Genomic DNA, 14,231 nt, shown 5'->3' with positions numbered 1-14,231 from the left:
AGAAGGGGAGGAACATAAATTATCGGCTTTTGCCGATGACATTCTATTTTATCTAACCAACCCGGTCAAATCTATCCCAAAGCTCTCCAAAGTATTGCAACAATACGGTACCATTTCAAACTTTAAAATCAATGTAACCAAATCAGAAATCTTGAACATTAATTTAAATAAAAGAGAGGTAGGCCTAGTGAAGGAAGTCTGCGCGTTTCCCTGGACTAAAGAACTAAAGTACCTAGGTATCAAACTTGCCAACGCAGTACAGTAGATGTATAAAATAAACTATGTTCCCTTACTAAACGAGATCAAGAATGAATTAAAAAGCACGGTAAATAAACCCATATCATGGATCGGACGCATAAATATGCTGAAGATGGTAGTAGTTCCAAAAATTCTTTATACATTCTTATTGGTTCCAATCGCTCTCCCTCAGCAATTTTTGAGAATTCTTAACACCTTGTTACTAAACTACGTTTGGAAAAACAAGAAGCATAGAATATCCCTCTCCACACTAAAACAGGGAAAGCCACTCGGCGGTCTGGCTGTACCGGATATCAAAAGTTATTACAAGGCGGCGGTTCTATCGCGAGCGGTAGAATGGGCACGGGACAGGACAGATAAAAGGTGGGTGCAAATTGAGAAAGCGCTAACTAGTAAATATTTGAATAATATCATTTGGATCCCTGCACAACACAGAGCACTAGATCACAAAATACACAATATAACAGGAGACACTTTAAGAATGTGGGACAGGATTCAGGCACAATTAGAAGGCAAATTCAATTCCCTATTAATGAACTTAAAAGAAAATCCTTATTTTGCACCCGGGGAAAATAAAATCGGAGGGAATTCCAAAGCGAGCAAAGTCCTTTCTTGTATTAAGAGAGGTATGGACTCCAGAGACAGAGATATAATTTTGCCCCTGTACAAATCATTAGTAAGACCTCATCTGGAATATGCAGTTCAGTTTTGGGCACCAGTTCTCAAAAAGGACATCGGAGAACTGGAGAAAGTGCAGAGAAGGGCAACCAAACTGATAAGAGGCATGGAGGAGCTCAGCTATGAGGAAAGATTAGAGGAACTGAATTTATTCACTCTTGAGAAGAGGAGAATAAGGGGGGATATGATCAACATGTACAAATATATAAGAGGTCCATACAGTGAACTTGGTGTTGAGTTATTCACTTTACGGTCAACACTGAGGACAAGGGGGCACTCTTTACGTCTAGAGGAAAAGAGATTTCACCTCCAAATACGGAAAGGTTTCTTCACAGTAAGAGCTGTGAAAATGTGGAACAGACTCCCTCCAGAGGTGGTTCTGGCCAGCTCAGTAGATTGCTTTAAGAAAGGCCTGGATTCTTTCCTAAATGTACAGAATATAACTTGAGTATTAAGATTTGTAGGTAAAGTTGATCCAGGGTAAATCCGATTGCCTCTCGGGGGATCAGGAAGGAATTTTTTTCCCCTGCTGTAGCAAATTGGATCATGCTCTGCTGGGGTTTTTTGCCTTCCTCTGGATCAACTGTGGGAATGGAGTTGGGTGTATAGGATTTTACTGTGTTTTTTATTTTTGTTTTTTTATTTTTTGTGGTTGAACTGGATGGACTTGTGTCTTTTTTCAACCTGACTAACTATGTAACTATGTAACTATGTAACTATGGAACTGGATTAGGAAAGACACTGTGCACTTAGGAGATATTATTAAAGATGGAGAGATAATGACCTACGGAGATTTGAAATCCAAAACGGACTATTGGAATCTTGATAGGTGGCATTATTCCCAGTTGCATCACTTTGTGCGGCACCTCCCCCGCCCATTACGGACGGAGGCGGAGCTGACTCCACTCGAGAGGATTTGCAAATCTAAGAATTCAAAGGGCACTATCACTAAACTGTACGGGATACTGGTCAAGATAGGTTCTCGGGGTGAAGCACCCTTCATAGATAAATGGGAAAGAGAGCTAGGTACCACGAGAGGGACAAACACTTTCCAGAGGATCATTCGATGAACTCACTCATCTGCAATAGATATACGTACAGCCGAAGTAAATTATAAGTGTATTTCAGGGTGGTATATCACTCCGGACAAAGCAAATAATTTTAAAGCGGACCAGACAGCAGAGTGCTGGCGGGGCTGCTCAGAGAGAGGCACAATGGCCCATTTATGGTGGCTATGCCCAAAAATTCAAACCTATTGGGACACAATACTGAGCCAAATAAAGGCCATTACGGGCGAGGAGATAAAGAAAGACCCCTGGGTCGTGCTCTTTCACGGCAGCCAAGAGGGGGTAAAAAAATACAAGCAGTCCTTACTCCCCCATCTTTTAAACGCAGCCAAGAGACTCATACCCAAAAAGTGGCAGGAGACGGAAAGTACACACGTTTGGAATTGGATAGACGCAGTGGAGGAAACGTACAGGTTAGAGGAGCTAAAGGATAGTCACCTGGAGATGAATAGCGAATATAGGGAGAAATGGGCAAAATGGAAGGAATACAAAAAAACATGGAGCTATGCTGAGAGAGTCAGGGTATGCTAGGAACAAGATATGTGCAAGTAGATCCTAAACTATATTCATCCCTTTCACTGTCTTTTTCTAGAGAGACATACACACATATTTTCCATAGTTGAACTTCTGAGGTAATTTCTTTGAGGGAAAAAGTATGAGATCCCTGGGAGCCATGAGGGGAGGGGGGGCGTAAATATTTTTAAGAATTTTTGTCATATGGCACTTTGTCTCGACCAGCCCAGAAGGGGCATAGAAGGTTATGTAGTAGGGTTAAGGCCTTGCTGCCCCAGCAGTTGGCCGACATATAAATTGATATGCACACGATTAACTTTCAAAAAAAAAAAAAAAAAAAAAGAGAGCATAGAATATATACCACATATGATGCAAACCACAACCTGAGACGTAAGAAGCATCAAATCATGAGCTGGTCTCTAGAATTTGGTAAAAAGCTGAGGTGGTAAATAAAGAAAAAAAAAAGAAGCATATAATATGGGTCTCTGTTGCCCATGGATTTCCTGTGACAGAACAGCTGACAGGACTGTCTCTGATATGGCAGTCTCAATGTGAAAGGGCAGTTGGTACTCTGGGTTGGCTAATACTGGCGCTTGCGCTAAAGCTTCTTTAAGCTTCTGCACTGGATTGGTGTGTTGCTCAGTCCCGTGCCTTTGGATATCCTTTTTCCCCCAATCATACAGTGGTGCAGACTTATGCGTACCATCAGGGATGAAATCCCACAAATAATTTACCACTCCTAGGAAAGATCTGAGAGTGGGCATACTCACTGTTAGAGGGAATTGTAGAATGGTTTTTACCTTCTCCATTGCTATCTTACTACCGTTTGCTGCCACTGTAATCTCTAGAAAAGACACAAATTCCTGCGACAATTGTGCCTTAATGGGATTACACTTCTGTCCCGTTTTTCCTAGGATCCGTCGGAGCTCCTCCAATAGCCGCAAATGCTTTTCTTTGTCGCATGTGGCTATAGGCAAATTGTCAATGTACTGAAAAATATTCTTAGTAGAAGAAAAATCAGTTAAAATATCTCTCATGGTTACATGTGAAGTATTGTGTTCAAAAATGTTTGATTTCCTTCATTAGAAGATAAGATCTGGGGAGTACCTTTAAATTTTCCTTTCTTAGGCCCCATACACACGAGAGGATTTATCCGCGGATACGGTCCAGCGGACCGTATCCGCGGATAAATCCTCTCGAGGATTTCAGCAGATTTCTATGCGATGGCGTGTACACACCATCGCATTGAAATCCGCGCCGAAATCCTCTGGCGATGACGTGTCGCGCCGTCGCCGCGATTATGACGCGGCGACGGGCGCGACGCTGTCATATAAGGAATTCCACGCATGCGTCAAATCATTACGACGCGTGCGGGGAATCCCTTTGGACGGATGGATCCGGTGAGTCTGTACAGACGAGCGGATCCATCCGTGGGATCCGATTCCAGCAGATAGATATTCTGTGCATGTCGACAAATATTTATCTGCTGGAATTCGGAAATATCCGCGGATAAATATCCGCCGGAGTGTACACACCATAGAATCTATCCGCTGAAACACATTCGATGGGATTTATCTGCGGATAGATTCTATCGTGTGTATGGGGCCTTAGATTCATGTAACTGATCTTGCAGCACTTTGTATGCAATAGTTACATGGTCCAGTTCAGTTTCAACTTTATTTAGCATGCTTTTATATTGTACCACGTCTTTTTGGGACAATTTGTAATTTTTTCAATTTTCCTCCTGTGAGGCATTAACTATTTGATTAAGGGTAGTTAAGGTTTGTACTTGGCTTTGTAAAGCTGTATTCTCCTTTTCCCTTTCAGAAATTGTAATATTTTTATTACAGACTATACCTTCTAATTTCTTTATTTTAGCATTCATAGCCATGCAAGCAGCAAACATGCCTGCTAAGGCTAGATTTTGAAGTTTTTTGTTATTTTTGGTTGCTTTTGCTTGTTCTTCCAATACTTTAGTATCACAGGCAAAATCATTGGGCCAGATTCACAAAAGAGATACGACGGCGTATCTCCTGATACGCCGTCATATCTCCTGATACGCCGTTGTATCTCTGTTTCTATCTACACGACTGATTCATAGAATCAGTTACGCATAGATATCCCTAAGATCCGACAGGTTTAATTGTTTTACACTGTCGGATCTTAGGATGCAGTACCGCAGCCGCCACTGGGGGGAGTTTGCGTCGTAAACCAGCATCGGGTATGCAAATTAGGAGTTACGGCGTTCCACGACGGATTTTCGCGTTCGCTACGTCGCCGCTAGTCTAGTTTCCCATCGCAAAGTTAGTCGTCATTTTAGGTGCCCTAACTTTACACAGCAATCGTATTGCTGTATAAAGTATGGCCGTCGTTCCCGCGTCGAAATTTAAAAATGAACGTCGTTTGCGTAAGCCGTCTGGGAATACGGAATTACGCTACGTGCGCCGCCGTTCGAAAAAATTACGTCACTGCGCGCAAAGCACGACGGGAATTGCGAAACGGAGCATGCGCAGTAGGAGTAGGAGCGCGCCTAATTTAAATGGCACACGCCCATTTGAATTGGCCCGCCTTGCGCCGGACGTCTTTACGATACACCGCCGCAAGTTTCCAGGTAAGTAGTTTGTGGATCGGGCACTAAAACTGGAAACTTGCGGCGGTGTATCGTAAACGGGTTGTGTTACACCGTCGCTCTTGTACGTGAATCTGGCCCATTGTTCTCATGTTTAAGAGAAAACATTGCTACAAAACTTTCTAGACAGGCATCCATTACGAACAGCTAGTATGCACAATTTGTGAGCTGAATTAAATTAATTGTTCCCCTCTACTATAAAGTCATTTACAGTAAAGGAGAAAGAGAAGCAGAAAAAACAACCAAACAAGAACTCAAATAAGATAAAATGCCCAAAAATACAGTTTAAAAAAAAACAATATTTTCAGCTGTCCCTTTTTAGATTAGAGGGGAAAACAAATTATCCTTAACGAAGCATTGTGCCTACCTTGTCTGAATTTACATAATAGACAAAGGGAACAATAGACGCCCCCAAGGATCAATTAGGATGAACACCTCTAAGCTTTCAATAGCAAAGGTAAATATAGGAGTGTTTACACTACTCTGTGTAGCACTCAATTCAGTAAAAACTGAACTACAAAAAAAAAAAAAATTCAAGGTATAATGTATTTTTTCTTTCAACGCAACTTATTTTACATTAATAAACATCTTTCTCAGATGTTAGTTTCAGTGTCAAGCCTTCCACAGTCTTGTACTTTAATTGACATTAATGAGAACATTACTGCTTGTAACTTCCCACAGTTAAAAAAAAAACAACACAAAACTAAAACCAAAGAACAAAATCTATTGGACATACAATTTAACTAACAAAAACTTGTTGAACTCTTTCAACAAAAAAGTCCAGACTACTTTTTCAGTGTCTTTCTATAGACAACAGAAAACCAGCATGTTTCTGTGTCAACAACAAAAATTTATAAAAATAAAAATAAAAGCTAAAACTAATACTATATATAAAAAAACTGAAATCTTAAAACAAAACAAAAAATTGTATAAATTGCAAAAAAACTATAAACATTTATTTTTTTCCACAAAACCAATGACCGGCTCTTTCAGTGTGTCAATAACAATTATAATTAAAACAAAAATGTTTCTATCCCATATATCCTCCCCATTAAATTGACTGGTTATAATGGTACATCCAAGATACTTTATCAATTATGATTTTGGGATATTAATGAAACAAACAAAAATAAATTGAAAATCAAAAAATAACTATATATTTTTTTCCTAGATAGATAGATTGAATAAGCTGACTCAGCTTGAATTTCTCTACTAACCTTAAAAATAACCTGTGGTATATATTTTCTCCTTAGAGGTAATACCCAAAAAACAAACAAAAATATTTTCCCTAGATAGATTGGATAAGCTGACTCAGCTTGAATTCCTCCTAATAAGCTTTAATCTCTAATACACAAATATTCTGTTATTATATTAAATACTTTCAGTCTGTACATATATTCCGCCAACTCTTAACAATTAATTCTATATTTAAGATTTAATATCTCACATATATGATATATGGTTAAAATAAGAGAGTTCTATTGTCCAGAGCGAAAGCTTTAACATAACACACATTTATTAGAGAAAAAGATATTAGTCTATCTAATATACTGCATACATTTACAGTCTTTAAAGTAAGGGAGTAAAAGTTCATTTCAAATACAAGATAAGTACATTACACTAAGAATATTAAGAAAACAAATTATGACAACGTATATGGTAAGTGCGTGGGAGAAGATAGATTCTGATAAGTTACCTTGCTACTGACGTCCCGGCCCGGGAGATCTCATCATCTCTCTGACCGTGTACATACCAGCAAACATGTACGATGAAACCGGTCCGCCGGACCGTTTTCACCGTACATGTCTGCCCGGGGCTTTCTGTACGATGGCTGTAGGTGTCCCAAGTACTTGCAGCCAATATGCTATCAGTACACCATCATCATATTTTAGCAGGCAAATTTCCCTACCCCAGTTGCTGAACCGTAAAAATAAATTCTGTCCCAACCACCCACATGCTCAGCATCTAAATGTTAGCTTGGCCAAATTGCTAGCACTGCAACTGCTGCCTTTTCAGCTGGTAGACTCTGCCCCTTTCATGAATTTGTGGAATGTGCTGTACCTCACTGGCAGGTTTCAAAATGCCATTTCTTTTCACAGAAGGCCAAACCGGCTGTCTACCTGCATGTGGAAGGCAATGTTTTGGCCTCATTGGACAGGGCGGTCAGCTGTAAGGTTCATATTACCGCTGACTCATGGTCCAGCAGGCATGGGCAAGGACGTTACCTTTCCTTCACGAGCACACTGGGTAACTTTGCTGACAGCTGGGAAGGATGCCTGACAGGGTTCAGTGTTGGAGCTTGTTCTGCCACCATGCCTCAAAAATGCTAGTGGTGAATCTGCCACAGCTATCTCCTCCACCCCCACTTCTGCAGATTTGTCCTCTGAACCAGCAGTGCTCCGTAAGCACTGTGCCATGCCATCAAATGCAGCCACTGTGCCATCAATTGTCGCCACTGTGCCATCAATTGTCGCCACTGTACCCACTGTGCCAGAGGGTCATCAATGAGTACCTGTGCGAGTATGGCACCAGGACAGGGTCAGGGGAGCTTGGCTACTGATCAAGTAGCACTGGGTTGATATTTTTATGATTTTTTGGGGGAATATTGCACATTGTGATTTAAAATACTTTATAATATATTTGTACTTGATTTGTTTTGCACACTATATTTATTAAGCACCAGCTGTAGGATTTCCTTTTCAAGCAGCAGGGTATATTTACCCACATATTTATATATGTATTTTGCACGATAAAAGATTGGCAATAATAGTCAGCGCAATCCACAATCGGTTACATCTTAAAAAAAACTCCCTACTTCTAATTTATGTACATCTAGCAAGCTTTTTAAAAGGTTTTCAGCTATAGAAATGACTTTTATTAATTTGGCGTGATCGATGCAACACTTTTAGGGATTTGGGCACTAGTCAACCTAATTTGGTCCAAATGCCCCTGCATGCTCATGGTAAGTAGAACAGCCACTGCTTGGAAACATTTCTGTACGGTATTGTTTAAAATCACACAAATGCTAGCATTCTGTAAGGACCCAAGTAGCATGTTTGTGATTCGGTCATTTTACGCTCATTTTAGAAAAGCTGATAGATTTTGAAATATTGTACCTAACACCCATCTAGTTGGCTTTTTGTTATAAGAGCTGATAAATTGATAAATGAATGCTTGTAAACAACTTCATGCTTACATGTGTGTAAAAATAATGTGATGCTGGTTGCTTTGGTGTGATAATGGTAGAAATTAAAACTGCAATGCCTTTTTATTCAAAAAGTGTAAAAACAAAAATGATTATGCAAGTTGTTTAGATAAAGATGTGGAAGACTGCATAATTCCTTACACCAAAGCATGTACACCCCACTCTGCTCCACCATTGAGCATTTTCATGGTTGCATATGTTTGTAAAGCTGGCTCTTACAGTATATAATGTACGAGTATGTCAGGCCTGAACAAATGTTTCCAAAAACTATGTGACTAAGCTGACACGAGGAGGTGAATTGCAAAATGCAATTAACGTTAAAAGTATTGCCATTGTTAATACTTACTACTAAACAATATGTTTTCTTTTTTGTTTAGGTGCATTCTTAATTCCATATGGCATAGCTCTTGTATTGGCAGGAATACCTTTATTCCACCTAGAACTTGCAATTGGACAACGTTTACGGAGAGGAAGTATTGGAGCCTGGAATACAATTTCACCATACTTAGGAGGCGTTGGTATGCATGTATTATTTTAATACACTTACAGTTTGGCAGAAATTCAGCCACCATGGAGGGTCAGGGATGGACTGGCCATTGGGACTACAGGGAGTTTCCCGGTGGGCCGATGGCTCAGTGGGCCGGCTTCAGTGACAGCGGACCGCCGCCCCCCTCCCCCCTCTGTCTCTACCTCCCGGCAGAGCTCACCTCCTCTCCCTCCCCGCAGCGCTCACCTGGGGGGAACAGAGAATCCGGGGGAGGACCAGAGGAGCAGGGGGGACAGACAGCTGACTCAACAGCTATGGCCTGGGAGTTTCTCACTTCTGCCTAATCTTGTCCCATAAGGGGGAACACCGAACTGATTCTTTGCCCCCCAGGTGAAATAATGTCTAGCTTCCCCACTGGTACTGCCTATAAGAGTACCAGTACCAACCGTTCTACTCTAATAAAGTAGAACAGATAGTGGCTAGTGAAGGGGGAGAGGGGGCTTGGGTGGCCAGGGGGGTGCAGGAGTTGTCAGGCCGCCATAGGAGAGACATGTCAAAGTGGGCCAGTCAGGATGAAGTCCAGGGCCAAATTTTTGTCCCAGTCCAGCCCTGTGGAGGGTACACATGTTGGTTCCTTTTCCCACTTTGGAGGGCATTTGCATGTTTAGATCTCCAAAAGGCAAGCTCTTTTTTTAAAGAGCAAAGCTTTATTATTTTTTTATTAAAATAACAGATACAGCCATCAGATATGGAGGGGGCAAAACCCCACATCAAGACACCAATAAACAGATATTCAGTACATGTCAAGTACATTGTATGATAAGCGGTTTATATCAGATGACCAATGGGCAGTGGCTCTCCCTATCCCCTACGCAAAAATGAACTCAATTATTTATTTTACATAGGACTTATCATACACCTTAAGAAGTTATTTAAATGGAAGCATAGAGACACACCCGTCTGCCATTAATAGCTCACTCACTAAAGGCCCGTCACTTAATGAATGTTTTACAGGACAACTTAATGTCCCAAATCGTGTACTAGAGCAGCCTTTCTTAACCAGTGTGCAGAGGTTCTCAGGTGTGCCGTGGGGTCAGTGAAGAGAAGGCAGTCAGATGAGCTCTCCTGCCGAACTGTGAAAAGCTTTGTCGGCTTCAAAAGTGAAAGAAAAGTGCAGGGGAGTGTGCTGTGCTCTCTGCTTCCCCCTAGAGTGCAGTACCCGGCTGAACGAGGAATCTGGCAAGGTACTGAGCTAGAAGCTAGATTAATTTTAAAATGGCTTTATACATGTGTCTGTGTGTGTGCACATGTGACTGTATGTGTGTGTGTGGGTGTGCACATGTATGTGACTGTCTGTATGTGTGTGTGTGCACATGTGACTATCTGTATGTGTGCACATGTATGTGACTGTCTGTATGTGTGTGTGCACATGTGACTGTCTGTATGTGTGTGTGTGTGTGTGTGTGTGTACATGTATGTGACTGTCTGTATGTGTGTGTGTGCACATGTGACTGTCTGTATGTGTGTGTGTGTGCACATGTATGTGACTGTCTGTATGTGTGTGCATGTGTATGTATGTGTGTGTGTGTGTGTGTGTGTGTATGCGTGTGTCTGTATGTATGTGTGTATGTTACTTTCCTGTACCATCAGAATGGCTTTTGTAGGGCTTGTTTGATAGCAGCAATGACTGCTGCTCCTCTGAAAAGCAATCCATACACAAATCGCTTTTCAGAGGCATTTGAAAGGGTAAAGAGGCATTATGTTGCCTCTTTACCATCTGTTTTAAGCCCGTAAATGCAGTATCACTACACCGCAACCGTGCAATGCACACAGTTGCGAGGTAGTTGCAGTGCAGCACCATTCACCCTCAGTATACCTCCAGTTGCAGCCACAGCATGTGAACACCCCCAGCTGCTGCCTCTGCAACTAAAGGTGGAGAAGTTGGGGTGGTAAAAACGGCTCAACCATGTGGTTTTACCACCTTATGACATGTGAACAAGCCCTTGGTTCACATCTGTGTAGCTGCATATAGGGCAGCCTATTCATTTCAATGGGCTTCTGTACCCACAAAAATGCAGGAAAACAAGTCCCCAACCTTCTTCTTTTTTTTTTTTTTATTGCACTGTAGCAAAAGCACCCCACCAAAATGGTACCCCTAAAGAGCAGAGCATTTGTCTGTGTGTCAGGAATGAGCGGGATTTTGCGCATGTTCTGCGACACACCGTAATGTGAACCAAGCCTTGGACTAGGGTGCCTCAAGACTGAAAATACTTTTTAAGGGTGCATCGACTGGAAAAAGGTTGAGAAACACTGTACTAGAGTACTGGTGTACAGTAAATGTATTCTCGCTGGAGAAAGGACGCTTGAGAGGGGACATAAAGATTCCCAAATATCTTAATGGGGATCCCAGCATCGGAAATAAACTATTCAGTCCTATGGAGTGTAAAAGGACAAGGAGCCACACAATGAGACTGTCATAGTTGCCAACATTGTAAAAAAAAATGGGACAGCAGGCAGGACCCCTTACCAATTAATAAATAACTTTAAAAGAATAACAAACTAACACTTGCATGGAATAAATAAGGCCGCAGCTGCTTTTATTATTGGTTTAAAGACAATTTAATTCATAAAATTAATTTATTAACACTTAAACATACCCAGCCACTACGGCTCAGGCTGTATAAACTTCAGATTTCAAAATAACCCAAAAGACACGTGACAACAAAGTGGTCACCTGTCACCAACTACCCCAAACCGCGGCCATTTCCATGCAAGTGCCCAAATTAGCATTGAAAATATCCAAACCAATGTCGGATAAATGAACCCCATCTGTCCTATAAAGACCTTTAACAAAACCCTCCAACTCTGAATGCCTAAAAGACAGAATGTTCAAATGTGTTAGCAACCTAGCAACCGCTCTATTGATACGGCGCCTAATCTTCTCAAAAGGGTGCTTGACAGGCAAGGAAAGCCAACAAATCCTTTGCACCACTTCAGAAAAGATTATCACTGTGTTAGGAAAAGATATCTGAAGCCTAAGAAGATCATCCCTGATCGTAAAAATAATTTTCAATGATTTAAATTTACCTATATCGTTACCCCCTAGATGGATTATCAAACCATCAGGAGGGGGAAACTTCTGAAGAAGCCTACCAACTTCTGGCAGCAAATTAGACCACACCATACCCCTTTTACCAAACCACAAAACTTCAAAACGTAATGGATCCAAACCTAAATTACAGCAGCTCTTTATTGCGCCCAATAAACAAAAGAATGGCCAATAATCCATATCGTTCTGTAGGGCTGGACTGGGACAAAAATTTGGCCCTGGACTTCATCCAGACTGGCCCACTTTGACATGTCTCTCCTATGGCGGCCGGACAACTCCCGCACTCCCCCCCCCGGCCACCCAAGCCCCCTCTCCCCCTTCACTAGCCACTAGCCGTTCTACTTTATTAGAATAGAACGGTTGGTACTGGTACTCTTGTAGGCAGTACCAGTGGGGAAGCTAGACATTATTTCACCCAGGGCAAAGAATCAGTTCGGTGCCCCCCTTATGGTACAAGTTTAGGCAGAAGTGAGAAGCTCCCAGGCCATAGCTGTTGAGTCAGCTGTCTGTCCCCTCCCCCATGCTCCTCTGTCGTCGTCCCTGCTCCTCTGGTCCCCCCCCCTGATTCTATGTTCCCCCCAGGTGAGCGCTGCAGGGAGGGAGAGGAGGTGAGCTCTGCAGGGAGGGAGAGACAGAGAAGCGAAGGGGGGCAGCGGTCCGCTGTCACTGAAGCCGGCCCACTGAGCCATCGGCCCACCGGGAAACTCCCTGTAGTCCCAATGGCCAGTCCATCCCTGTCGTTCTGGCATGACCTATAAAGAGTGGTTAGGGTGAACATATAAAAGATAGCTGTTCGACTTCCATCTACCCACTTTCTTAATAAAATCAGTGTCTAATCCTAACTTAGCTGCTTCAGTAGCAGCACCGATTCTGAAAGAATGCGATGTAATATGAGAATCTTGTAGATGTAAGGTTTTTAAACATTTTTTAAAAACACAAATAAATTGATATTTTGTCAGTCGGGCACCGGATTCGTGGATAAAGAAATTATTACCACCTAAAGGTCTAATCTGAGAATAACAGTTTAGTAAACCTACCGGGCAACTAACAGAATTAGAACAGGAGAATAAATTTATCCAAGCACCTCTACCAAACTGATCCGTTTTAGAACGACGAATGAAAATTCTAACCATAGTAGCTAAAATGAAAACATCAGAAGCCTGAATGATATTCAGTTCTGAAACCTGAAGAGCTGCAAAAAGTATAGCCTCAAAACTAGAAAAACAAATAACCGAAACGACTGAACAAAGCTTCTCCAGAATAAGGGGGTGATGGGCGAACGCCGATTTTTGTGAAAACGATCCCTCTTATACCCCTTCAGAGCCTGTTGAACAGAAAAGAATTGAAAACAAGAAGGTTGGTTGTGTAATTTTAGAAAAAATGAAACACCCGCTAGAGTCTTCTGGACATAAGACCATGAATACTGCTTAATGAACAAAGACTGTAAAAATAACCAAATGTTCAGAAAAGGAACCGATAGGTTCTTGGGTAGAGGCCAAAAATGACAGCAACATGAACCAGGCCGATCGGTATCCAGCCATGGTTGAAGGAGCAACAGAATTTTCAATAGATTCAGAAACCGGCATCAAATTAGGTCCCATAAAGCGGGAGGGCACCGCAGCCCTACTGGATTTGCATCCGGACAAAGCTGAAAAAAATCGATCCATCTGAAATCAAGATAGAGAATCCGCCATATCATTATCCTTACCTGCCACATGAACTGCTTTCAACCAAATATTAAGACTCAAACATTTAAAAATCATGAGGCGCAGAAGGACAATGACAGGCGGAGATTTTGAAGTTAGACAATTAATAGCAAACATGACCCCTTTATTGTCAGTTCTTACCAAAATGTGTTTATTCTTAAAGAAGGGGCCCCATAGCTCCAAGGCTACGATGATTGGAAATAATTCCAGTAAAAAAATATTTTTCAGAAAACCTTTTGCACGTCAATTGGAACTCCAATTGTGACTGCCAAATAGCAGCAAAACCGCAGGACCCGGCAGCATCAGTGAATAGAAGGAAGTCTTTGTCTAAGGCCCCGTACAGACGACCGAACATGTCTGCTGAAACTGGTCCGCGGACCAGTTTCAGCAGACATGTTCGGTCGTCTGTACAGCCGAGCGGACAGGATACCAGCGTACATTTGCCCGCCGGGCCTTTTTCGAACGGGCAAATATTTCTAAACATGTTTAGAAACATGCCCGCTGGAATCCTGTCCGTCGGACATGTTCGGTCGTCTGTACAGTCCTACCGTACATGTCCGAGCAGCCGCCATCCCTCGC

The 14,231-nt window shown here is 42.0% G+C and overlaps 1 protein-coding gene across 1 annotated transcript in view; it reads left to right on the top strand.

Annotated features, from left to right (window-relative positions):
• LOC120940468 (sodium-dependent neutral amino acid transporter B(0)AT3-like) overlaps positions 1–14,231 on the top strand; it is a 172,498-nt gene that overhangs the window by 24,513 nt on the left and 133,754 nt on the right. Inside the window, exon 2 of the mRNA XM_040353349.1 lies at positions 8,728–8,868. Within this exon, the coding sequence (XP_040209283.1) occupies positions 8,728–8,868 (141 nt within the window). The remainder of the gene's footprint in view (positions 1–8,727; positions 8,869–14,231) is intronic.

Source organism: Rana temporaria, chromosome 5 (assembly GCF_905171775.1).
Source record: "Rana temporaria chromosome 5, aRanTem1.1, whole genome shotgun sequence".
NCBI classification, from domain to species: domain Eukaryota; kingdom Metazoa; phylum Chordata; class Amphibia; order Anura; family Ranidae; genus Rana; species Rana temporaria.
The sequence above is the reverse complement of the archived record's forward strand: the minus strand, read 5'-3'. Positions and strand labels throughout refer to the sequence as shown.